This window comes from Molossus molossus, unplaced genomic scaffold (genome assembly GCF_014108415.1).
Source record: "Molossus molossus isolate mMolMol1 unplaced genomic scaffold, mMolMol1.p scaffold_m16_p_12, whole genome shotgun sequence".
Lineage (NCBI taxonomy): Eukaryota > Metazoa > Chordata > Mammalia > Chiroptera > Molossidae > Molossus > Molossus molossus.
In genome coordinates, this window is record NW_023425347.1 from 88,145,143 (window position 1) to 88,172,905 (window position 27,763).

A 27,763-nucleotide genomic window follows, 5' to 3' on the forward strand; every position below is an offset into this window, starting at 1 on the left:
GCATATCGGGACAGTGCTCTAACCAACTGAACTACCCAGCCAGGCTACACTGCTTGACCTTTTTTTTAATCCTCACCTGAGGATATTTTTCTATCTATCTTCAGATAAGAGTGGGAAGGAGAGAAAGAGAGAGAGGGAAACATCGACGTGAGAGAGACACATCAACTGGCTGCCTCTTGCACGACCCCGACCAGGGCCGGGGACGAACCACAACCAAGGTACATGCCCTTGACCAGAATCGAACCCATAACTCTTTGGTCTGCGGCCGACACCACTGAGCCAAATCGGCCAGGGCTGCTTGACTTTTTAAAATATTTTATATGTTAAGGGCATGACATTCTTTCTTAACTGGAAGGTAGAGTAAAAACCAAGCAAAATAATAAAACATGGATTTTGATCACTTAGAAAATTACAGTAAATAAATTACCAAAAAGGAAATTTAAAAATCCCCAATCCCTACATTTCTTGGCTTATAGGGTCCAAGGTAAGTTCTGCAGTGGTAAGTTAATACAACCAGATAAGATTAAAACTGGCAAAAAGCTGAATTTAGTAGCTGTCAGTTCAACTGCCAAATGATTTTTTTTTTTATTTTTTTTTATCCTCACCTGAGGACATTTTTCTATTTTTTGTTCAGGTAGAGTGGGAGGGGGAGAGAGGAAGAGAGAGAGAAACATCGATGTGAAAGGATCACATCGAGTGGCTGCCACCCGCACGACCAACCAGGGCCGGGGACAAACTGCAACCGAGGTACGTGCCCTTAGCGGGAACCGAACCCGGGTCTCTCGGGACCGCAGGCCGACGCTCTAACCGCTGAGCCAAACCGGCCAGGGCCCAAATGATTTTAATTTAATAAATTACTTATGAAATCACAGATCTGACCTGAATTTACATGGAAGCTTAGCAGTGGTAGATATATATAAATAGAAGAGTTTATCACTCAGAGTATTTCAGGGCAAGGAAAACAGACAAAACGGTTTTTGTTGTTGTTGTTGTTGTTTTGTTTTTTGTAATATAGTTTAAGTCCTCAGAAATAAATTCTACTATGATAAGAACATCTAAACCACTATAACATGTTACCAAAAATGTATAGACATCATGGCCTGCATTTCTGCATTTTTCTCTCTCTGTAGTAGTAGCCACATTGTATTAGTCTAAACTCACATGCGTAACCGCTCACATACATACCAGGTGCTCCAGACGTTTGCCATACAGCAGTTTAGCAGAGAACCATCAGAGTCGCCCAACCAAAAGCAAATCATTTAGTTATGAGACTTTTCTATAAAAAAAAAAACTTCAAAGTCTGAATAGACCCCAGATAATTTTTAAAAATCCTTGCTTCTACTTTAGGAGCTTCAACTACCTTCTCTGAAACATAAATGAGAAACAATTATGTTTTAGGGAAAAATGCCTGCTGTAAGCCAGGGTAAAAATTTCACCAAAAAAGAAAAGTCTAACTACCAAAATGATCTCCCCCATCTTTCCCTAATTCATAGAAATGGAGTATGTGTGACTTTTCTTTCAAGCTGAAAAATATTTAAATGAACACTTTTAAAATGGTCTACAGAAAAGCTTACCATTACCTTCTCTAATTTAAATTCTACGAATGATGCACACAAATATATATAGCACAGAAAAACTTAACAGGTGGCTGAAGACAGTTTGGGATGCTACAGGCTAGGACATGGTCACAAGTGGCAGACCGCAGTTGCCACCTGAATCACAATCAGTCAAGCTCACTGGCGATATATCCCCCATCCAAAGCAGCAGCTCTTTCTCTGGGAGGGACGACGCATGAGGATAGTGGTGTGTGTATCACTTTCCTTTAATTCCAAGAGAACAATGTGCACATAGATTTGTGCCATGTGATTCTGATAGTCAAAGTGAATTTGGCATTTCTTCCCCAAGGTTAGAGAAAAAAAAAATACTGGAGAGAAATAATTTTCTATGAATTATTCTGTATTTCAGATTTCTTTTCGTGCAAAAAATTTCAGGTATACTGAATAACAAGTAACCTTTGATTAGGATATTTAGTTAGAAGCTATTATACCAGTACAAAAATACCCACACTAGATTATTAAAATTGTAAGACTACTTTTAAATTCATAAAAATGGTACTGCATTCGATGACTATAGCTTTAATTTTGGGTACCCCATGCTACACGGAATCAGGGAAAGGGACATTCCTGGAGGGGGCTGTGTTCCTAATTTGCTGCTGTTTAAAAATGGTCAAGAGATGCTGCGTGTTGGGGGCTAACCCTTTCAAGTGCGTTCAGACTATCAGCCTCTACTCTAGATGGCCATGGCCACAGCGCAGGCTTGGTGAGCACACTGCGTCTCATCCCTGCTTAGCTCACCCACACCACTAGCAGCAATGCGCCCGCAGGAGGGGCGCCATCTCTGTGACTGGCACCCACGATGGCAGCAGCCTCAAACCATCACAAAGGCCTCACAGCGCACAGTCAAAAGTCGGGGGCTCACTCAGTGCTGTGGTTGGAGGTTCAGGGCGCCTTGTCTGGGTAATTTTCTGTTTGGGGTTTTTTGTTTCTTCTACTTCTTCAGTTTCACTTTCACAGACGTGAACCACCACGCTGGGTGTCGACTCAGTTCCTGCATGAAGTTCATATTTCTCTCCTGTGGAGTAAACAGCAAAAAGAAGTGTTTTTGTCTCTTGAAACTTCTTGTTCTACTCACACTTTAATTGCTGATTATTGACTTTTAAATCTTTAAATCTTATGTTAGATTACTTTATCTTGTTTTGGCATTAGAACTTTGATTCTTTCAGGTTCTTACGAAGTTTTGCAGTTTCAATGCCCTGGCCAGTGTGGCTCAGTTGGCTGGACGTCAGCCCCTGCACCGAAAAGTCACTGGTTTGATTCCTAGTCAGGGCACATGCCCAGGTTGTAGGCTTGATCCCTAGCGTGGGGCATGCAGGAGGCAACCGACTGATATTTCACTTTCACAAAGATGTTTCTCTCTCTCTCTAAAAAAAGTGGTAATGATTTAAAAAAACAAACAACTTTAAAAGAAAAAAAAGAAAGAAGCTGGTAAGGAGAACTGAGGTCTGGGAGTTAAAATGCTAATTACTATTCTATGAACAGAACAAATGAATCTCTTAACTTCAGAATAGTTTTGTCCCCTGGGAGACAAGCGCAATGTTCCAGACAGCACGGGCAATCTCTTTATTATAGAACCTCAGACATGCAAGATCCAGCTCTAATGTCTAAAGCAAAACAAAGCCATTTCCCCTCAAAATGATTCTTTTATCTGCTATGACAGACATAACACTGTTGTAGGCAGACAATTAGTCTGAACCAGCAATGGATGGCATTGATTTCTTATATTATTTTAAAGGAATGACTGAAAGAAATACAAGAGAAGGAAAATAGAGAAGAATTTGGAAGGGATGATATGGTAATTCCTTGAAATACTATTCAAAGGAAAAGCTGTCTGTCTGATACTTTGATGGAGCAGGGGAGAAGGCAAACTAATACCATTGGCCTGTTATGTACCAGTAGAATTTGTAGCAGTAAAAATTGCAGTTAGATTTATTATTATGCATATATAATTTAATCCTATAACCACACTGAAAGGTAGCTATTATGATCCCTATTATATAGATGAGAAAACAGAGGCTGAGAAGATTGGAAGCTAAGTAACTTGGTCAAGATCACAAAATTAGCCCTGGCCAGTTTGGCTCAGCAGTTAGAGTGTCAGTTCGTGGACCGAAGAGTCTTGGGTTTGATCCTGGTCAAGGGCACGTACCTCGGTTATGGTTCGGTCCCCAGGCCCGGTTGGGGTCGTGTAGGAGGCAACCAATCGATGTCTCTCTCTCATATCGATGTTTCTCTCTTTCTCTTTCTCTCTCTCACTTATCTGAAGATAAATGAAAAAGTATCCTTGGGTGAGGATTAAAAGAAAAAGTCTCCTAAAATAAATAATTAAAAAACAACAAAGATCACAAAATTAGCAAATGCTAGTGAACCCAGGCTTGTGTAACTTTATTCTCCACTCTGATCATGTTGCCACTAGTTGGCTAGAACACAAATTGCTGATGATGGTCTTTAATACAAGTTTCTTTGGGGAAAAAAAACAGGAAATTGTTACCTGGTCCCAATTTGGAAACGGCACAGAGTAGATCATAATTTAACAGAGGCATGGCATCTTCACCCTGCTTCCAGCCCACGGGAGGAGACGCTGGGGGGGAGATGAGGAACTGTTTGACTGGCTGGGGTGGCAGCAGATACGATTTGTCCCGTGTTTCACTGGATACCTGTACCTGCAGGGAAGATACTAAAAGTTTGTGACCAGACTATTTTTTCATTTTCATCTTTACATTAATTACTATATCTCTTTGGAGAAAATGAAAATTTTCTCTTTAACAGTCTGCATCTCCCAGTGGCTAAGTCTAGGTCTGTTTGGTTCACCACTGAACACTTGGTGCACAGAACTGAGCCCACACAAATCAGATGCTCAATAAATCAGTTGAATAAAAAAAATAAACTGATGAATAGATGAATGAATGACAGTAAGCACTACATTCAAATTTTAGAAGAAATTAGGTTATTCGTCTCCATATCAATCAACTCCACCAAGAAATGTCTAGGCACCTTTCATTGAGGTTTTCATTTGGACTGTGAGATAACAAGCCTCTTTTTTTTTTTTACTTGAAAGCTAAGACCAAGAAAAGAATAATGTGTTGAAAACAAAACAGTGTACTTAATACAGTAGCAGAGATCTAATGCCTTTATTGGTTTCTCAGAGTCACAGGAACAAATAGAATAAGTATAGCCAATTCTAGGTAACCTACAAGATCCTTTGCCATTTCAACCTCTAAGACAGCCTGTGGTACAGTCTATGCCACCTCCCTGGTCACCCCTGAGGCCATGGGGAGTCTCATATAAATGACAGAAAACAGAAATGATTTCAGATATTTTCTCAAATCTCCCAAGGATGTCACAGCACAAATACCATTCTAGATGTTAGGAGAAAAGTTAATTGACTAATCTTCAGGTGTTAGGGTTTAATCCTTATGAAACCCCGATGAGAAAAGCTGCCAGGGAAATGAAATCTGTCAACTATCAGTCTAAGCAAAACAAAGTTAGGGAGGGTGAATACACTTAATACATAAATGCATACATCTGTAAAATAAAGGAAACAATTTTTTCACATTATTTGCTGATTGGGATTGATCATTTCAAGAACTCGATGGAATATAGAAAATGGAGAACTGCTAATATTTTTGGATGGAGAGGAATAAGATTAGAGATCAGTCTCCTTGGCTCTATGCAGCACCTGTGCAAAATACAGCTTCAGCTTCTTCCCATTGAAGTCTGTTTCATGGAGCTCTATCCGCGCTCTCGCTGCTGCTTCCGGCTTGCTGAAATTTATCCTGACTCTTCTGAAGCTTTTAAACAGCTGAAATGTAACCTGGTCGTCATAGATGGTGAAAAGTGCTTCAAATCTCTCCTACAAATTAGAAACAGCAGGCAGAGAGAATGGAAGAAAAAAGAAAAAAGAAAAACCTTTAACAAAAGAAAATTTAAATCACTAAACATAAGCGATGGGATAGAACTCATTATAATTTGCCTTCCCCCTCCCCGCAAAAAGTATAGTTTTTTTTTGCAGGTATACAGGAATAGGTATCCTATTATTCATATGCTAAATTCTTCAACTTGTACTTATTTGAAAAGTAATTAGCTTTATTAAATATCGCACAGATTCAAATAATAAAAATCAATGTAAAGTATTATAAAATAAATGTAAGGTATAAAAAATTACACAAACATATCCATTATAGAACAAGAACAATCCTACTGTTTGTAGTCCCCAGTGTGCCAGCTGTTTCATCCCCCGTCGCATTTCCTTCCTCTTTCCAAGTAAACATTTCTGGAATTCGGTGCCTGTCATTCCCTTGCTTTTCTTTATGGCTTTACATTTATTTGTATGCCTAAAGATATATGTAGTCATATTTATGTATTCTTCAATAACTTGATTTCTTCTTTACATTTTGTTTCTAAGTCCTTCCTTGTTGCTGTTAACTGTAAGTCATCCTTTTTCATTGCTATACAATATTCCATTATAGAGCCATACACTGATTTATCTAATGCTGTTGGAATTTGGACTCCCTCCAGTTTTTTGCTACTAATAGGCTGCTGTGAACATTCTTGGTACCCATACACATGAGTTTATCTGGTGTACACACAAGTGGAATTCCTGAGGCTTAGAGCTGGCACATCTTTAACTTGAGTAGATATTGCCAAATGATTTTCTGAAATGTTGTTCCAATTTCCCCTCTAAAAGTGGCTATGTGTTCTGGTTGCTTGATATCTTTGCCAACATATCTTTAAATTGCTATCATTGTGAAGTAGAGAATATGAAATAGGCTCTAACTTTAGCTGTAATTCTCATTCTCTGAGTAATGATGAGGTTAAGCCTCTTTTCATGTTAATTGGCCATTTGGAGTTGCCTGTTCATATCTTTTGCCCATTTTTCTACTGGGCTCTTTCTTTACTGAGTCATGGGAGTTCTATAGAGATTCTTGTCAATTCTTCTAAAATTATACCTGCCATTAATATTTTTTCCCAGTTCTTTTCACTGTGGTGGTTTGGGTTTTTCTTTTTGGGAAATATGTTTTAAATTTGAACATTAGTAAACTTATCAGTTTGTTTTCCTTTTGTGTTGTGTCTTAAGAAATCCTTATACACTCTTGTGATCATGATATTCTCCTAGATTGCTTTCTCTTTTTTTTTTTTTATCCTCACCCGAGGATATTTTTCCATTTTTTGTACAGATAGAGTGGGAGGGAGAGAGAGGAAGGGAGAGAGAGAGAGAGAGAGAAACATCGACGTGAAGAGACACATCGAGTGGCTGCCACCCGCATGACCAACCAGGGCCGGGGACAAACTGCAACCGAAGTACGTGCCCTTAGCGGGAACCGAACCCGGGTCTCTCTGGACCGCAGGCCGACGCTCTAACCGCTGAGCCAAACTGGCCAGGGCCAAATGTTCTTTTCCCATATGTTAATGAATTGGGATAATAAAAAAACCTCACTTTGATTATCAGAAGAATTAGCAACATTACATTTTCTTTACTGGTCAGTTTTTTTTAATCCTCACCCGAGGATATTTTTCTATTTATCTTCAGATAGAGTGAGAGGGAGGGGGAGAGAGAGAAGGAGAAGGAGAGAGAGAAGGAGAAGGAGAAGGAGAGAGAGAGAGAGAGAGAGAGACAGAGAGACAGAGAGAAACATCCATCTATGTGAGAGAGAAACATTGACTTGTTGCCTCCCACACGACCCTGACCTGGGCCAGGACCGAACTGCAACCAAGGTACGTGCTCTTGACTGGAACCGAACTTGTGACTCACTGGTCCGTGGGCCAATGCTCTAACCCCTTAGCAACCCAGCCAGGGTCATTTTTTATGCAACAGTTTAATAAATAAAATGTAACATTCTCAATACCTTTAGAAATACTCCTTAGGCTTGCCAGTGGTAACACAATAAAGGGAACCTATAAATTAGCTTTGCTTTTGGTCTATGTGAAAACCTTCCAATTGCCGGTTAATAGATTAACTTCTCTCAATTTGAACATTACCTACCCCTGCAATATATCTCCAATTTGACAAAATATAAAATGATTTGTGCAAAATATTTATTCTCTTAATTTTCAAATATCCCTTATTTAGAAAATGTCACTTATCTTAAAAATTGTATTACTATATTTGTTCATTCACTATAAAAATGTATTAAGCAACCAACTGCATGCCAGACCTTGTGCTAAGGGCTGGATTCCAATGTACTACAGGGAGGTGAGCTGTACGATCAATCCTAATCTTATTTACTTTATCATTCTACATATTTAAGTAATATGGACAAGTAAATAACATTATAGAGATAGTAAGGATTTTAAACTAGCATGTCAGTTTTTAAAAGAAATATAAACATGTAAATATATTAAATAGGAATAATTATTAATACTTCTAGGTACTTTTCATAGTTTCCCTAGCAGCTATTTCAAAGATTGCTGGCTTTATCACTTAAAAAAAAAATCAGAATGAAGATTTTGTGAAATTCCATTTAATTCTTGGTAGATACTTACTTTCAACATATTTTGAATACTAAGTAAATACTAAAATTCTCACATGAGCTAGCTAGTTAAGAAAACACAAACAGTGAACACAATGAAAATGGAAACTAAGAAAGAACTAATTAAGCATGGTTTAGTATTTTATAATCTGTACATATAACAATTTTTCTTTCCCAAGGTAAAAGGACCTTGTATTTATTCCTACCTCCCCACAACAATGAATTTTTCATAGTAACAATAGCACAAGCTATCTTGCAAACTAAACAGCTACTTGATAATCACATCCTTCTTCCTTTTTCCATTCAAAACAATTTTTTTTCTTACCATTCCAGAAATACACTGTAACTGAATGTAACATGCAGATGGCAGCAATGGGTTATATGGGTCTCTCTCTTCTAAAGGACAGTATCTGTGAACTCATTAAGACTTATTAAAAATTGAAGCCATGCAAGAGTTGATAAGTAAGCTTTTAAAGTTTTGGTAGTTTTTTCCCTCTCCTTCACATCCATCTTTCCCTTGGTGCAGCATAAATATGGTTTATGAAATGTGTGACTTCAAGCTGTGAGGTGCTATTGAAAACACAAAAATTAATTTTTCTTAAATCCTCACTCGAGGATATTTTTACATTTATCTTCAGACAGAGTGGGAGGGAGGTGGGGGAGGGAGGAAAGGAGGGAGGGTGGAGAGAGAGAGAGAGAGAGAAAGAGAGAAAGAAACATCAATGTGAGAGACACATCGATTGGTTGCCACCCGTAGGACTCCAACTGGGGCCAGGGATGAACAGCAACCGAGGTACGTGGCCTTGGCCAGAATCGAACCCGGGACTCCCTGGTCCGCAGGCCAATACTCTAACCGCTGAGCCAAATTGGCCAGGGTGAAAACACAAAAATTAATGTGAAGACAAAACTATCACTGTTTCCTATCTAAGGAAAAAGGTAAGAATCCTCAGCTGGTAGCTCTGTCCTATCATGAATCTACAGATATCAGCAGTAGACCCCTGAGGTGGTCCCTGACCACCTGGCAATAGCACAGAGGAGGACATAATCCATAAACATGGACTGAAGATTACTTGTGACAAATAACTCATGACAAACATAATTCAGTTAGAAACCAAATGATTATTCTTCTCCTTAGAATTATTTTATGTTGTTTTTTAAAAACTGATTTTAGAGAGGAAAGGAGAGGGAGAGAGGTAGAAACATCAACGAGAGAGAAACATCGATGTCAATCAGCTGCCTCCTGCACGCCCCCTGCTAGGGATGGATCCTGTGACCTGGGCATGCGCCCTGACTGGTAATCGAACCAGTGCCCTCTCAGTGCGTGGGCTAACACTCAAACATTGAGCCACACCAGCTGGGCACCTTAAAATAATTTTAGAAATAATGCACATTTATAGATTTCTGAATTCTCTAATAAAAATTAATACTACCCTGTATAAGGGTGATGGTTGCACATTTACTTCTGATAATGAAGATCCAATAAAATCTATACGACCATTGATCACTCTACTTTCTAAGTTTTTCAGCCTAAAAACTAACCCCTGAGGCTTTTCCTGTTATGTAAGTTTTCCACAAAATATAGACCAGAAGCTGCCGTCATATGCTGAAGTCACCTGTGTAATAAACAGCAGTAAAAATGACTACAAATAACTTGCACCTAAAATATGCAAGGACAACATGTAACCCACAACTTTCTTGGGGATTCAAGAAGAGCACGTTGTAGCTGGGCAAGAGGCGCACTAACAATGAGGGAGAAAAGTGGAAAAGGTCTTACAGGAAGGTAGGTTTCAGAGTAACAGATGAGGACCGCAGCTAAGTGACCTTTCTGGAACTACTCTGTTCCCCATCCCAGAGTAGAGAAGGTGAGAGTTATCAATTTCACCGAGGAACAACTATGAAAACCATTTTGCTGCACTTTTTTGCTGTGGACTCAAAAGGCCCAAGTGCCCACTGACTGCTGCACACTGAGGCACAATCTCCTTGTGGAGCAGGAGCGACGCTTCAACGCAGTCAGCAGTGAAATGATCTTTGGCATCCTAAGGTAAGAGGTTTTTCACATTCGATGTATTCCTGTGGATCTGAGAGAGAGAAAGGTTCCTCTCTTCAGCATCCAGCGGCTGAAGATCCGCTGATGTCAGAGGCAGTGTCCACTGCTGCCTGGGGACAGGCTCAGTGCAGATGGTTCTCCTAGGTATCACTGCGGACTAAACAGCCAGAGGCACAGACTTCCTGGCCAGAGAAAAGCACATACTCCTAGGTATGGTGAATTACAAAATGCCACTTCGATAATCTGAGCTCTTGTAACAGTTCCAGAACTGAAATCCAGAAGTGCTAGAGGGGAGAACACAGAAAAAAATTTAAATCCTTCTATTACCTTTGGCCTATAGCATTTATATTCCTTTCAACACCTTTCCAGATCAGAAAGAAGCATGAAACTGAATTAAAATTAAAAAAGGAAACACTATCTATTCAATATTGATTTTTCTGTTTTAATGGTTACCATGTTTATAAATATACACTCTGCCTTATTGGAACATGAGTTCTTTTTTTTTTTAATCCTCACCAGAGGACATTTTTGCATTTATCTTCAGATAGAGTGGGAGAGAGAGGGGGTGAAGAGAGAGAGAAACATCGCCGCAAGAGAGATACATCGAGTAGTTGCCACTCACATGACCCCAACCAGGGCAGGGACAAACTGCAACCGAGGACTCTCTGGTCCACAGGCCAATGCTCTAACTGCTGAGCCAAACCGGCCAGGGCTGGAACATGACTTCTTAAAGGACTATGATTTTCTTCCCCAGACCTGAAATATTCCCTATACCATCTACAAGAAGGTGGTCAAACCAATGATAAATCGTTTTTGATGGGACAAACTACAGATTGGTATTAGGGTAGGGATGAAAATATTCCTAATTGGAATACCGGTTACATGAGCATCTATACTGTCAAATGCACCAAACTGCATACTTAAAATACATACATTTCACTGTAGGTGAGTTTTGCCAAATTATTATTTTTTTACGTGTAAGAAGTGATGAGAGAAGGTGTGGGGTGAGGTGGCCACGCTGGCTGCAGAGACAGAGGTGCACCTGGGCTTCATCACTGCTGTGTGCAGCCTGGGGAGCTAGAGCCCCACATGTGGCAACCGGGGACCTGGCTGGGAGCATGGCAAGGTGGCTTTGGTCAGCTACTATTTTCCATCTTCAATGAGGACAACACACTGCTAGTACTAATTGCTAGTAGAACAACAATTGCTAGTTATAAAAATGTCCTGTTTTTCCTGTGGCTAAGTTGGGAAAGATCTATGACTGTGCCTGCACAGAAGATGTGTGCACAATGCAGAAGTCATTTTCAAGCAGTCTGGTGGCCAACTGCTAGCCTCAAAACACTCAAAAGACTAGCCCGCCATCGAAAGAGGGGCGTGAGAGGGGCGTGAGATCTGCCACCACAGCTACCACTCAATTACATTAACAGTTAAGCTGATTAGACAACAGCCAGGGTATCTACCAGAAGTCCCTACACACACACACACACACACACACACACACTCTCTCTCTCTCTCTCTCTCTCTCCCCCCCCTCCCTCTCCCCCCTTTCCGCCCCCAATTCAAGATACAAAGGTACTGCACTCAATCAATGATACTCAAACACTGCAGCCCATGGGTAAACGAGAGTACTTTCATTTGGCTTTTCTAGGACTATCCATAAAAAAGGCACAATCTTTAAACCAAAACTGTGAGAACTAAGAGATCCCAGCTCTAGACAGCTCCCCAGCAGAAGCAATGGCTTTTTTTTTTCTTTTTAGCCCAAAGGTTGTTTTGGTTGTTTACTGAGAAGAGCAGAGGAGACAGAGGAGCAGCTTACAAAGCCCCTGGAGAAAAGCGCAGATGAAACCATTGGGGAGAGAGCAGACAAATGGGGGAAAGCAGAGGAGTCTGTCTCCTGCTTAACAGGTCCTCTTGCTAGCCCACAGAGCGGGTTGATGGACATCTTAAAGAGGCAGTCAGATTACAGGTGGGCAATCATCTAACCCAAAGACTCAAGATGGCCCACCAAACTCTTAGGTTTGCAAACTCATCCAGGCGCTTGGACTTAAGCATACAATTTCGATCTAAGATATCGGAGGTGAGCCCTGGCCAATTTGGCTCAGTAGTTAGAGCATCAGCCCGCGGACCCAAAGACTCAAGATGGCCCACCAAACTCTTAGGTTTGCAAACTCATCCAGGCGCTTGGACTTAAGCATACAATTTCGATCTAAGATATCGGAGGTGAGCCCTGGCCAATTTGGCTCAGTAGTTAGAGCATCAGCCCGCGGACCAGAGAGTCCCAGGTTCGGTTCCTGCTAAGGGCACATACCTCGGTTGCAGTGTGTCCCCATCCCCGTTTGGGGTCGTGTGGGTGGCAGCCAATGGATGTGTCTCTCTCACATTGATGTCTCTCTCTCTTCCTCCCTCTCTCCCTCCTGCTCTATCTGAACATAAAATGCAAAAATGTCTTCAAGTGAGGATAAACATATAAAAAAATAATAAAATATAATTTAAAAAAAAAAGATATCAGAGGTGAGAAAAACCACACAAGTGAATTCTTCCTCTGAAAACCATATACATTTCCCTAGAAAAAAGAAAGTTTCAGCCCTGGCCAGTTTGGCTCAGCGGTTAGAGCGTCGTCCTGCGGTCCAGAGAGACCCGGGTTCGGTTCCCGCTAAGGGCACGTACCTCGGTTGCAGTTTGTCTCCGGCCCTGGTAGGTTGTGCGGGTGGCAGCCACTTGATGTGTCCCTTCACGTCGATGTTTCTCACTCTCTCTCCCTTCCTCTCTCTCTCTCCCACTCTATCTGTACAAAAAATGGAAAAATATCCTCGGGTGAGGATAAAAAAAAAAGAAAGTTTCAGTTGCTCAGACTACTCAGGCTTCCGCTGTCAAGGTCAGTACCATAGATCCATGTCAGCTGCACAGGGAGACCCACGACTCTGCTCTCCAGGACGTCCACTTTCCTCACTTCCTCTTTCTTGTTCTCCCTGTCCATGAAGTGGGAAAGATTAGGGGTGTCCAGGTTCAGCCTGAACTTCACATCCAGCCTCAGAAGGGCGTGTGCTCCGATAGCCCAGAGACAATGTTGTCTACGTGGTGGTCTTTCCTGTGACTTTGGGGACAGAGCACTCACACTGATGAACATACTAAATCCTCCTCCACATCTGAGAGGGGGACGTGAGAGGACACTATCCATTCCTGAGAACTGGGAGCTCTGTTCTTTGGCCATTAGCATGGACAAAATACTCCTTTCTGCATCCAGTAATAGAACATTCACCTCAAACATGAGACCACAAAAGAAAGACCCTCAGGAGCAATCCACAGCCTGGACAGAGAACTTCAGGAAGGTCTACGGCTTCTACCAGCCACTTACCTTCTCAAGTAACAGAACTCCAGAGCTAGGCTGTCTGAGTTTGACCCTGGCTCTATTATACAGCTGTGTGACCTTGAGCAAGTTATGCCTACAGGTTCTTTACCTGCTGATGAGGATGATAAAACTACCCAGTTCACTGGGTTACTGTTGAAGATAGAGTGAATACTTAAAGCTCTTAGAACAGTAAGTTGGGAGTACTAATACTATTATGAACAGAAACGGGGTAGAGCTGTTACAGTAGTCCACTTGCCATTCTGTGGTCACAAAAAAAAAAAAAAAAAAAAAAAAGCTGCTCTTCTGTATGACGTGGATTCCCCAGGCAGAGGTGAATGCACAAAGGTAACACAGTATGACCTAGAAGCAGGAGGTATGGGGCCTGCCAACAGAAAATTAGAATCTGCCCTTCCCAGCTGCCCTGTAGTAATGCAGAGGCATTGCACCGCTGGCGCAGTCAGCTAGGAGGTGTCCCTCCCAGAGACCTGAGGTGGGCGACAGCGCACCATGATTAATGAGATCAGTGTCTGTCTATCTTCCCAGGACTCTTCATAACATCACCTATGAACCCAGGCCTTTTGAAGCAAAGAAAACTACTTCTCTGTTATGACACTGAGGACTCTGTGTTACTCTGCTATAACTTGGGACTTGAATTGAGAGAATAGCAGGGATTTTTTTTTTTTGGTAGTTATATTCAAATTCTACACAGTAGAAGAATATAGTTTTCACTTCAATGGCTTTTAAACTTGCTTATTAATCTTACCTTTTTGTTTTGTTTGCTATTAAAATCAATTTAAAAAAAAAATCATCACCCAAGGATATTCTCCCCCCCTTCTTTTTTCTGACAGAGTTGGGGGGGGTGGTGGACATTGATCTGAGAGGGACACATTCACTGGCTGCCTCCCGCACGACCTTGACCAGGGCCGGGAACCGAACCGTGACTGAGGTACGTGCCCTTGACCAGAATCAAACCCGAGACTCTTTGATCTTCGGGCTGATACTCTAACCACTGATCCAAACCAGCCAGGGCTATTAAAATCAACTCTTTGATGAAGCCTTGGAAATACTTTGCTCTGCATGTATTCATGATGCCAAGCTAGCTAAGGAGAGTGAAAAAACACTTAAAGCAATAGAAACGGCTGATATGTTTTTAATGAAAGCACACAAGGAAAACGTGGACCAGCAAGACAGGGTTCTTCTTCACTGAGGTCAGTTATGCATAAAGATCAACTTGGTCTTGCCCATGTGCTTAGTGACTGGCAGTATTGGAGATTTATTTCTTTGGTCTCCATGTAGATCTGTCTTGTTAGATTCTTTCTCACTGTCCATCCATTCACTCACACAGGTCCTTCAGTGCTGTCCCAGGTGCTAAGGAACAAATTCTGATCGTCTGTTGCTGTATTCCAGGGTAGAAGTTTGTCTTCATCCAGGTGGTGTTTTCTTTTTCTTTCTTTCTTTTTTCTTTTTTGTTAACTCTCACCTGAGGATATTTTTCTATTAGTTTTTATTATTATTATTTTGTAATGTGGAAAAAAGGACCATATTGGCAATTTATTTCTTTTTAAAATCCTCACCCAAGGATATTTTCCACTTATCATCAGATAGAGTGGGAGGGAGGGAGAGAGACACATCAATTGGCTGCCTCCCACACTACCCTGACCAGGGCCAGGGACCTGAGGTATGCGTGCCCTTGGCTGGAATCGAACCTGTGACTCTTTGGTCCACAGGCTAACGCTCTAACCGCTGAGCCAAACTGGCCAGGGTTCTATTAATGTTTAGATAGAGTGGGAGAGAGGGAGAGAGGAATGGAGAGAGGAAGAGAGAGAGAAAGAGAGAGAGAGAGAAAAACACTAATGTGAGAGAGAGAGACATCGATTGGCTGCCTCCCACACCGCCCTGGTCAGGGATCAAACCACGACCCCAACCAGGGCTGGAGATGAACCACAACCAAAGTACATGCCCTTGACTGGAATCGAATCTGTGACTCTTTGGTCCACGAGCTGATGCTCCAATCACTGAGCAAAAACAACCAGGGTGGCCAAGGTGATTTCTTTCTTTCTTTTTCATTTTTAATCGTCACCCAAGGACATTTTTCCATTTTTTGTTCAGATAGAGTGGAAGTGAGAGAGAGTGAGAGAGAGACAGAAACATTGATGTGAAAGGGACACATCAAGTGGTTGCCACCTGCACGACCAACCAGTGCCAGGGACAAATTGCAACCAAGGTACACGCCCTTAGTGGGAACCGAACCTGGGTCTCTCTGAACCAGAGGCCAACGCTCTAACCACTGAGCCAAACCGGCCAGGGCGACCAAGGTGATTTTTAAAGTTAGGGACCCACCTTTCCAAAGACATGTGAACTTGAGAGAATGTCAGAAACCCTGTGAAGAAACTTAAATGTATTATTTGATCTTTTAAAAAGAATAAGGCATCCTTCCTCTTCCTGAACATTCAGTCCAGAAGCCTGTAGTGAGGCCGAGTAAGGGTGTGCCCACGCTGATGGGGAGTAGAGTTGCAGTGGCCCGGAGCAGGGTGTCGAAGTCCATGTAAGGGTAAAGAAGGGGGTCATCTGGGAAGGAGGCCTGGCATGGGGTGCTGGAGCACAGGTCGGGTAAGGAGGATGTCCACATGGGAATGGGAAAGGGGGTGGGTGGTGGCAGTTACACACAGGGGGAGTGATTGAATAAGTACATATAAGATAATGAAAGTTAGTTTTCTCTCTATCAGAGAAAAGTTATAAGGTTGAAAAGGGAGAAAACTAGAAATGATTCTTTAGTGTTGGACTGCACTGAGGTATAAGTGTATGTAAACACATATACGTACATAGCTGTATAGTTCCTAGCTCTGCTCACTGAGAGGCCTAGGAACAGTGACACTCCCAGAGCAATGAGCAGACGGCTCTCTCTCATTCCTCGGTTGCTAAATACTGTTCTTCACTGGACGATATCAGAGCTCTTTGGAGAAATGGCTGATTCCAGGGTTGGGGCAGGGAAAGTGCAAAATAATTCCTGTGCTAGAAAGTAAAGAGGTACTCAGAAAATGATGGGCACATGTCTACAAGACACAGAAGCCATCCTGAAGGGCCACTCAGTGGCCAAATCTGGGACAAATGTGAGCATCAAATTAATGACAACAACAGATTATAACCAATGAATAAAATAGGAAACCATGAATCTTACGGATATAAATAAGTATGTTGAAAATCTGATGGAGAAACAGGATACTTACAATTTCAAAGTACCTCTCACAAAATACTTATTAATTACAAGGACAAAAACACTAACTTGACAGTAGAGAAACCTGGCTGACACCACCCTAGTCAAGGGCTCAGGGAACCCACTGGTAGTGAGATAACTCGGGACTGCACACGGCTGACAGGGTGCAGGTGAAGGCACAGCATCACTTCTGTGATATTCCTGCCAAAGATGCTCAACCTGAATCTAATCCTGAGGAGACATCAGACAAACCCAAACCGAGACACGTGCAACAAAATAACCGGCCTGTAATCTTCGAGTGTCAACATCATGAAAGGCAAGGAAGACTCGGAGGACTTTCAGGTTGAAAGGGACTGAAGAGAGCTGGTAACTAAATGCAGTGCACAGTAAGGTACTGAATTTTTTTGGACATTACTGGACAAATGAAAATCATTTTTTTGTTTGTATGTTTGTTTTAGGAAGAGAGAAATAGAAACATTGATGTGAACGAGAAACTGATCAGGTGCCTCCTGCAAGCCCCCTCCTGGGGATCGAGCCCACAACCCAGACATGTGTCCTGACCGGAAATCGAACTGGGACCTCACAGTCCATGGGACGATGCTCAATCCACTGAGCCACACCAGCTGGGCTGAAGTTTCTTGAGTGAATTCTTACAAATATAACTTTAAGATACACTAGTAATATATATAGCTTCTCACAACAATAAACAATGTTAATGTAATTATTATATGAAAATTTAGAGCTCTTAGGATGATTTCAAATTTTCTACATTATGACTAAATATGGGAAAGAAAATAGTATTTGTAAATGAAAACAAACCCAAAAGATACAAAGCTGGTGGCTGGTGTTCCCTCTCCCTTGCTCCCCTGCAGATCTTCAGCACCTGCAGGCAGGTTCACTGCTCAAACACCCTCTCTCCTAACTGGCTCCCTGCCGCCAGCTCTCCTTCGCCTCTCTGCCTTCACAGGTGGTCAGGTGATCTTCCTCAAGTGTGATGATTGTCACTCCTTTGCTCAGAAGATTATTCACCACAGAAGGGCCAGCTGCTGAGATTTGCAGGATGCCCCACATGTTAAAAAATTTTTTTTCTTCTTTTTTTAAAAAAATTGGCAATTGATTTGAGAGAGAGAAACATCGATTTGTTGTTCCACTTATTTAGGCATTCATTGGTTGATTCTTGCATGTGCCTTGACCAGGGATCGAACCCAAAACCTTGCATATCGGGATGATGCTATAACCAACTGAGTACTCAGCCAGGGCTCTCCCAGATTTCTCCTGACTTTGGCTGGCTACGTCTTACCTATGCACTAGCTACAGAGAACCACTTACTACTCGCTGAAGTGACCCACACTCTGAGATGCAGCTCTTTCGCTCATTTCTTCCCTCTAGCCAGAATTCCCTTCCCTTTCCTTGCGAACCTTCTACCCAACTCTCACAGCTCTACTCCAGTGCCATCTTCCCATAGGATCTTTTATTCCAACTGGTTGCAATCCTCTCTCCTGACACGCTAATGTAATTTCAAGTGTCTCTAAAGGCACTGGTATCCCATCTTACATCAAATGACTTATCCTCTCCACTGCAGGATGTAAACTGTCTCAGGCAGAAGCTGCTTAAGTTCCTGCTCGGTCCCGAAGCAACTGGCACGGCGCCTTACACACTGGAGGCACTCAAGTATGTGCTGAGTCAAACCATACGGAGTTCTCCAAGAAAGTCACTGGGAGGAAAACACTTTTAGTCACAGATATAAAATGAAAGGGCTGCTGATAGCATTGTGAAAAAAAGTCTCAAAACATGCAAAACTTATACCAATGAGAGAAATATTTTACTTTTGTAGGACTAAGACCTATAGGCTTTTGTGAGGTCATGACGTAAAAATAAACACACAAAACCTCTCTCTTTCCAGGTAGATAACAAATGAACTAAAGGAGAGTAACTTTTAAAAAATAAACTTAATCATTTTGCCCAAGTCAAACTATAGAAAGTAAAACAAGAAATGTTAACAAGTCTGTTACAATGAAATCACAAATAGTCCTAATTACATAATTAGCCCCAGAAAAGGACTTTAAAAAATTCCTTCTTTTGTGAATTTACTCCCAAGTAATAGGAAGTCACACTAAAAATCAGTAGCTTTTTCTTAATTACAGGCTCCAAAAGTGAATGAATGAATGAATGAATGAATGAATGCACTTAGTAAGGCCTAATGAACTATGAACCAGTGATTCCAAAATATTTGTGGTTAAGGACTGGTTTTTAAATATTTCCTCTGTTGCAGGTTGACAATCTTATAAAATACAATAAAAATGCTGCAGCAATGTGTAAAGGCTGAAGTGTACTTTTTCTGTACTTGTCATGGACCAATAATAAAGTTTGCAAAAGGGCAGCTGTGTGCTCTGTTTCTCTGAATCTACACACATTCAACACGCTACCAATGCAGGGAAAGGCAGGATATATGCCTACCTTCTGCTCTTGCACCTCAAACACTGCTTCGTGGACACTGCAGGCAAAAAGTGAGGTGGGCAGATCACTTAAGTCCATCATCTCTTCCAAATCATCTTCATTTTCACCAAAAATCATCTCTTCTTCCTCTTCTTGGTCACTGCTACAGAGATCTGTCTGGGTATCATTCCAAGATTTCATAGTGTCCCTCAGCATTATCCCCTAAAAGCAGACTTTGCCGTTTCTGAAGTTCTAAGATGTCTCAGACATCTACTGTTAAAGAAAGAAAACAACAGAGATAAGACTTCGAGGGCCAAATAATGTTCCAAGCAATTCTCAAGACAGCAATTCATCAAAGAAAACAATTTTATTCAATAGAGAAATCAGCATTTAAATAAACTCATCACAATATTCATAAATTCTATACATGCTAATTTGATTTGCTTAGCATGTTTTATGCAATATATGGTTAGTTCATTATCAATGATATAATACAAAAAAAAAAGGCAAAATGTTTTCTAGTGAAGTTGAGGGAAAACAGATAACACAGAATGAGATCACATCAATATGCACACAAGTTTACGAGCCGTAGGAACTGCCTTCACATATTTGTTGTGGGTTTTAGGTCTACAACACTGAAACTGGCACAGCAGAACAAAATCTACACTGATTCACTCACCATCTGCACCCTGAAATGTGTTCTGCGACGAGCTGACTTTACCTTTCTTAACCAATTCAGTTTTTTTTTTGGATACACTCTCAGAGAATTAAGTTACACAGAACCAAAAGTTCTATATAAAGTCAGTCTTTGTTAATATTAGAAATATTTGTAGCTGCAAAATCTGTCATAGACAACAATCAAAAGGCTGTCCTTTTCTGGACGTTTAAAAATCAGTAATTTTGCCCTGGCCAGTTTGGCTCTGCAGTTAGAGTGTCAGCCCGCGGACCAGAGAGTCCCAGCTTCGGTTCCCACTAAGCGCATGTACCTCAGTTATAGTTTGTCCCCAGCCCCAGTTGGGGTTGTGTGGGTGGCAACCAGTCCATGTGTCTCTCTCACGTTGATACTTCTCTCTCTTCCTCCCTTCCTCCCTCCCGCTCTATCTGAAGATGAATGCAAAAATGTCCTCGGGCGAGAATTAAAAAAAAAAGTAATTTTTAACCCCAGAGCACGGAGCTCACAGTGGAAGACAGTCTATCTTATTGGGACTATTACTGTGCATGTCTGTCTCCTGCAATGAACTGCACCCCACACCCACCAGGCAGAGTGCCTTGATCATAACACATTTGAAGATGCCGAAACAAAATTCAAGAAATATCAGGTAGAAAAAAATTAAGTGATCATGATTATTATACCTCAATATTACCCAATTTATTTTCCCTTTTATTTCAAAGAACATAAGGCTGCATATATATTGCTTATATAGAGTATGTTCCAGAATGTTAATTATAGGATAAAAATAGTGGGTTTTTTTGTTGTTGTTCTACTACATCAATCAGGAAAGACTAATTTAAAAAAATAAAATCTTTACTCACTTTTATAAACATTTTCTGAACGTCTATTGCACACAGGGATTACTAGGGACAATGGCAAGTAAGACATGGTTCCTATCCTCAAGGAGATCCTACAAAGCAAGAATTTCTTCTCAGCAATACTAAACATTCCTAAAGGATCTTGCTCCATTAATTGGTTCCTATACTTTCAATTTCTCCTTCTCCATCTGCTCTTTTTCCTCTGCAAACATACCTATTCAAGATTCCCGTTCCCACCCAACCTATGTTGAAGAAAACCCTCCTTTCAGATTCGACCTTCCCCTCAATCTACCCCCCCTTCTTACCAACTTCCTGGAGAGAGTAACGCCTTTGCTGTGTTTACCTTCTCAACTCCAGCCACTCCTGAATTCAGTGTAGCTGGACTTCTGCCACTGCCTTTTGGCTGAATCTGCCCTCGCTGTGGACAGCGATGGTTTCCTCCTAGCCGGAATCTAATTTCAGGCCTCAGTCTGTCTGCAGCACACGAACCCACGGCCCACCCAGTCACTCTGGGGCCTCCCTGTGTTCTTGCCTTCTAGGTCCCTATCCTTCCTGCCTCTCCTTCCTCCCCTTTGTCACTGGCTCCTCTTTCTCCACTCACCATTTACAGCTTGTCTCTTTGAGGTTATCTCCCCATCCTCTTCCTCTTCTTCCTCTTCCTGGGTGGTTTTATCCACGCCCAAGCATTTAACTACTTCACCACCAGTGCTTCTCAGCTTTGTTTCTGCCTTCCTATGATGCACGCACATCTCGTGTGTATCAATACTGTCTCTTGTTTCTTACAATGATTGGCAAGCCAGGAAGGATGTCACCAAAGTTGAGGGGGAAGCAAGGGCAGAATCTTGGGCAATGAAGGGAATGGGGAATTTGGAAAGAGTACAGGACCCGGTGAGGCTGTGATCTGCCCCAGGTCCTTCCTGCCTAAGCACACAAAGATCACTGCTGTGTGATTTACACACCCTCTGCTGAGTTCTAGACTTCTATTTCCATCTTTCCATTGAATATACATACCTGGGTAGCACACAGGTACTACAACTATTTTAAACTTATTAATTTAATTAGATCATTGTGCTGGAAATCTCCAATTGGGAAAGGAACCTGATGAGGGGAAATGCTTTCATTGTAATCTTTTCTTCAAGGCTAAATTGTCAGGTGGAGCTAGCTCCTAGCTCTCATGGCACCTTGTTTATTTCTCTGTTATGTACTTATGACTATTTGTTTACAACTCACTCCTAGCTACCAGATCATGAGTGCCTTTGAAGTCCCAGTCCCTGGCACAGTTTCTAGCTCACAGTATATGCTTAATAAGGACTGCTGAATGAAAACAGATGGCACTGTGTTTACACCACTGATATGGCAGCAGAGACACAGGAAAATGTAATTCTGCAGATTAGAGACAGCTTCCCAACGGAGGTTATGGTGAGACTCACAGGATGAACAGAATTTCAGCAGAAAAAGAATGGGAGTGCGTTCCAAGCAAAGTCAACAGTTCATGGGCAAAGGCAGGAAGACAAAAAGATCAGCATGCATGCACAAAGATCTCACGACCTAATGTGGGCAGAATGTACTGTTTGGTGGGGATGGCAAGAGACAAAGTTCGAAAGGTAGGTATGGACCAGGTACCCTTGCAAAATGGTTACAGAGTTCTGACATAAAATCCAGTGAATATCAACATGGCATTGAAAGTTTTTTTTTTTTTTTTTTAATCCTCAACCGAGGACATTTTTCCATTTTTTGTACAGATAGAGTGGGAGGGAGAGAGAGGAAGGGAGAGAGAGCGAGAAACATCGACGTGAAGGGACACATCGAGTGGCTGCCACCCGCACGATCAACCAGGGCCAGGGACAAACTGCAACCGAAGTACGTGCCCTTAGCGGGAACCGAACCCGGGTCTCTCCGGACCGCAGGCTGACGCTCTAACCGCTGAGCCAAACTGGCCAGGGCGGCATTGAAAGTTTTTAGGCAAGGAAATGATATAACCAACCCAATTCAACTTTCAGTATCACTAAAAGTGGACTGTTTTGTATCTTAACTCTTAGAGGCACTAATGTTTTTAATCTCCCCCTACCTCCAACCCATTAAAAAGAGGTGAGGAAAATACTGTGCCCATTTTTTGGAGGTTGGAGAGTTGGGGAGCTCTGAATGGCTAGATTTTGAAATTTGAGAAAGTCAAGTTATTTTTGTTTCAAGTTCATTCCTCTAACCCCTTAAAAAGAAAATCAGAGCACAGGAAACAATCCTTCATCTGATTAAAAAAAAATTTCGTAGAATGTCACACCTTCATTTCCTGTTCTCTACCTTTGTTTTTGGGTAACTTTTTTGGAGGGAATATAATTTTAAACAGAAAAGTTTTAAGAATAGTACAAGGAATTCTTGTATACTCTTTACCCAGAGTTACCAATTACTGACATTTTTGCCTATTTTTAAAATCATTCTTTCTCTAGTTTTATACATATACCCCCCCAATCATTGAGAGTAAGATGGGTGTTCCCCCTTTAATCCCCAATACTTCAGTGTGTAAGAATATCATTTTCTAACTTAGCTCACACCACAATTATCAAAACCAGGAAATCTAACATTGATATAATACTATTATCTAAATCAGAGTCTATATTAAAATTTTGTCAGTTATCCCAATAATGTCCTTTATCGCTATCTTCTCTTCATTTTTTTTTAGATTGTTAAATTATTTGCATTTTCACCCAAGACAGTTCAATAATCGTTATAGTCTTGTTACATTTTCTTCACTTATACAATACTGCATATTTGATACAGTTTAAAAAGATGGATTAATGAAATACCACAGTAATTGCAAACGAGTTTGAACAGTCTTTAAGTATATCCCATTAGACCTCCACAACCAGACTTTTCTAGATTTACACTGGATCCCCTAGTACTCTATGCTAGGTAAATTGTTTTGCTTCTCGTTTGGTCTCCTCAACTATAAAATGGGGATAATAATAATCCTTAGATGTTAGAAGAATTAAATGAGCCCTGACTAGTTTGGTTCAGCGGTTGAGCATCAGCCCATGGTCCAGAGAGACCTGGGTTTGGTTCCCGCTAAGGGCGTGTACCTCGGTTGCAGTTTGTCCCTGGCCCTGGGTGGGTCGTGCGGGTGGCAACCACTCTATGTGTCCCTTTCACGCCGATGTTTCTCTCTCTCTCTCTCCCTCCCTACTCTATCTGAACAAAAAATGGAAAAATGTCCTCGAGTAAGGATAAGAAAAAAAAAGAACTAAATGAAAGAATATAAGTGCTCAGAATAGTGCTTTGCATATAGTTAGTGCTCAATAATGCTTTTTATATAGGCACAGTTTATGCCAATACATTGTTGGGCTGAAAGGACCCAAATAATATCAGAACTATTGGTGAAACTGACATTAAAACAATAAAATGAGAAAAGTATATATCCAAAGGATCAAATTCCAAGCAACAAAATGGCTACAAAAGTAAAACTAACACTGTACAATTTTAAGAAAACTGCTCAAGCATAGGTCTTGCAATAAAATCAGCTCCAGAGCAACCACTGGCAGTAGAAATATGGCTCCAGTATGAAAACGTTTAAAGATGTAATATTAGAGAACTGGCTGAAAAAGGCCTCACAAAGTTTTATGTTGTAATTCAGTACACACAGTATTAGAGACATTATCATTCAGATGATGGTTCCCTTGCTTAAGGTAAACCATGAGATTTTTAAAATACAGCTTAGGTCAATACTGTCAACCATTTCATAAATTTTCGATATTATAAATGTAGTTAGATTTGAACAGAAAGAGAGAGATGATCCAAGTCGGCCAGAGGACATGACAATCCTAGCACATGTGTAAAAAAATCATCTTATAAAGTAACTCAGCTGGTATTTAAAAAGTACCAGTTTTATTGAGGCAAAAAAAAAAAAAAAATTACAAAAGTATACTGTTTCTATGCTGTTATTACTGGAGTTATTGCTAACTGCCCCAACTCCAACTATGACAAGTCTAAGCTATCCCTCAGTTTACTAACCCAGGGGAATACTGACTGGTTCAACAGAAAGGGCTGTACTAATGTCCTCCAGCTTCTGCAAGCAACGTTTAGCTTCATCTCCAGTGCAACTGTAGCTGAGGCTGGCTTCTGGCAAATTGTTTCTTCATGGAAATATCAAATGAGTGGAAAACTCCAAGTAGCATGACCATCTGCTCTGCTACACAGGCCTTGTGACAAAAGTAATCCATCAAGCCAAAATGTTAAGCACATGGATTTGACTTTGCATTTTAAGTTCTGCCCAGAAAAGGTAAATTCCTCCTCCAGGATTAAAACAAAATTTTTTTGAACATAATATGCTTCTCAACTTGTGAACATTTAAACCACCTCAGGCTAGATGCACTTACTGTTTTTTGTTTTTTTTAATGTGTTCAATATGCTACTGAACAATTCTGGAAGCAAACAAGTACCCCATTTCCAGTTCTACAGTGCCCTGTTGAAGAAGCCTGGAAAAGTGACTTGGCTTTTTGTTTTCTGTTTGTTCTCTCATATATAACATAAGGAAAATATTCAAGATGCTGTTGAACTACTAAATTCCTTTTTATTTAAAAAAAATTTTTTTTTGTCTTTATTGATTCTAGAGAGAGATGAAGGGAGAGGGGGGGAGAGATGGAAACGTCAATGAGAGAGGACATTGGCTGGCCAACTCCTGCATGCCCCACACTGGGGTTTGGACCCACAAATTGGGCATGTGTCTTGACTGGGAATCGAACCGGCGACCTCTTGGTGCATAGGTCAATGCTCAACCACTGAGCCACACTGGCTGGACTAAATTCCTTTTTAAAACTTCTAAATTATAAATTTAGACTACATTTCTTAAAAAAAAAAATACCTTCAGGATTGTCAATGTGGGGGTTCTGACCGGCTATCATACAGGCCTCTACCTTCTATTCCTTCTTCATTTACCATTTATAGGTAGAATTTTACCACATTTTTATAGCTGTGGTGCAACTGTAAAGTAAAACAGGTGAAAATTCGATTTTTGTATCTTGTATATTTCAATGACTTATGCACTCTTTTCATAGATAATCTAGAATTGGTCTTGTTATAATAACTGAGGTTCAGCGCCCCACCAGGAATAGTGGTATTTGTAAAATATGTTTTTTACTGATTTTTTTTTAGGGAGAGAAAGAGAGAAACATCGATGTGGTCAGCTGCCTCCTGCACACCCCCTACTGGGGATTGAGCCTGAAATCTGGGCATGTGCCCTGAACAGGAATCAAACAGGGACCTCTCTGTCCATGAGAGGACACTCATCCACTGAGCCACACCAGCTGGGCAGGAATAGTGGTATTTGTAAGCGTGAGAGAAAGAACAGAAACAAACAATACAAATCAACTGTCAGAACATGTGAAAATAAAGATTTTAAAAAATAACTGAAGGAAAGATATGACTGATGCTATTTGTTCTGCTGCACATAATTCATTTTCCCTCACTATAACTTCTACATCCTAAAAGAAAAATGGAGATCCACTGTCTGACCTCCACCTTCTGTGGTTTTTTGGTCTAAATAACAAGTGATATTGAACTTTAGAGCTTCCATTATTTCACAGGCTTCAGCTTAATAGATTTCCAAATCACACTATTTTTCATGATGTTTGGCTTATGTCTTTCAACCAACAAATCCTCTGGCACCATGCAAAATGTGTTCTCATTTGTAACCCTTAACATCCATATGTTTAAAGGCTTTACAAATATTACAATTCAACATAGGGAAAAATCTTGTTTTCCCTAAAAGCATCGAAATCTCTTTGCAAGCTAAGAAAGAAAAGGTTTGCCAACCCAGTAAAATGTAAAACTGATAGCATGGCTAAAAAAGAGGCTGTTAGTCTCCAGACCTTACTTTGTCTTCCTACTCCAAAAGTGCACTTCTAGAACACCATTATAAAATCCCCACCAAAAAGTACCAATTTGCATGATGCACAAACATCTACATCCTCAGTCTCAATATTGTGTTTCAATAATTTAATAGAACCAGAGCTAATGAAATAATGTATAAATTATTTAAAATCATATGTAATCACAGCTAAAAATGTCTGTTGCTTCTTTTATCAAATGCAGAGTTCTATGAAAGGTGAGAATAAATGTAGTGTGCCTCGGCAATTTTCGGTAAGGGGGAGTGAATAATTTTTGGCTTTAGCAGTACATGAAACACCACTTTAAATAATCTGTAACAAGGATCTCCCAACCCCTGAAGGAGATGATGAGATTTTGCACTGACGCTGGAACGAGGCAATCTGAAAACAGCACCGTTGCTCTACCCGTCCAGGCAGCAGATGGAAGCAGATAGACAAGTTTCAAGAAGTTAGCAAATGAGTAATGCGAAGGTTGTTATCCGTGCGTCACGGGAGGTCCGGGTGGGGGAGCGACAGAGAAACAGGGGTTTTAACTTCTGGCCTTCTGTTTTGCCTACCGCACCTTTCCTGCCGTCAGGAGCAGGCTGGGCCTGTCAGCTTTTCAAAAACTCAAACAGTTGTCTGGGAGAAAATTGTTGGTGGAGAGGAGAGGACGATTTTCTTGGTTTTGTTCTCCAAGACACCACCCTAGAGCTGCCAGAAGAGACACTGCGCACGAAAGGGGCTAGACCTGCAGGCAAGGACGCCGCAGAATCTCGAGGGTCTGGGGCGCGAGAGTGCCCACCCCTCCCGGGCATTTGCAGACCATTTCTCTGTCTGTCTCTCATCTGTTTTTTGTTTGCTTTGGGTTAACTTTCCGCACCCCGTGCTCAACACCCGCCCCAGTGCTGGATGCCTCTTTGCTCGGAGATGTCTGGGGCCCGCCACACCCCGCGAAGGGGAGACTCACCTGCGCGCTCGGCCGCTGCAGGAAGGTAGGCAGGCAGCCAGGGCAGAGGCCGGGGCGGCCGACGGGGTTGCGTGGGAGCCGGGACGCGAACAGGAGTCGGACCTGGGGAGACGCGCCGGCGGCAGTCGAGGCAGCGCCGGAGCGGGGCAGCCTCACCGCCACGCCCTCGACGCCGGCTGGAGCGACGGCCTCGGCCGAGGAACGCGAGCGGCGTCAGGGCCCAGCCGCGCTGCAGGCGTCGCGCGCGCCCCAGCCCCGCGCGCTCTCGTCCCGCCGTGC

At 41.6% G+C, this 27,763-nt stretch overlaps 1 protein-coding gene across 7 annotated transcripts; it reads right to left on the bottom strand.

The window, feature by feature from the left end:
* Window positions 1-820: 820 nt before the first annotated feature.
* On the bottom strand, window positions 821-27,643 carry RCAN3 (RCAN family member 3). 7 transcript variants are annotated; one of them, XM_036256476.1, is made up of 5 exons: window positions 27,485-27,643; window positions 19,151-19,399; window positions 5,293-5,466; window positions 4,105-4,276; window positions 821-2,631 (listed from the first exon to the last, which is right to left on the bottom strand). In XM_036256476.1, the coding sequence occupies exons 2-5, from the start codon at window positions 19,343-19,345 to the stop codon at window positions 2,447-2,449; spliced, it is 726 nt and encodes a 241-aa protein (XP_036112369.1). In that variant the 5' UTR covers window positions 19,346-19,399; window positions 27,485-27,643; the 3' UTR covers window positions 821-2,446. The 7 variants fall into 7 exon arrangements, with proteins under 7 accessions (XP_036112369.1, XP_036112365.1, XP_036112371.1 ...); XM_036256472.1 differs by having other exon boundaries at window positions 19,151-19,402; XM_036256478.1 differs by lacking the exon at window positions 27,485-27,643 and adding an exon at window positions 21,261-21,294 and having other exon boundaries at window positions 19,151-19,402.
* Between the last annotated feature and the right edge of the window lie 120 nt (window positions 27,644-27,763).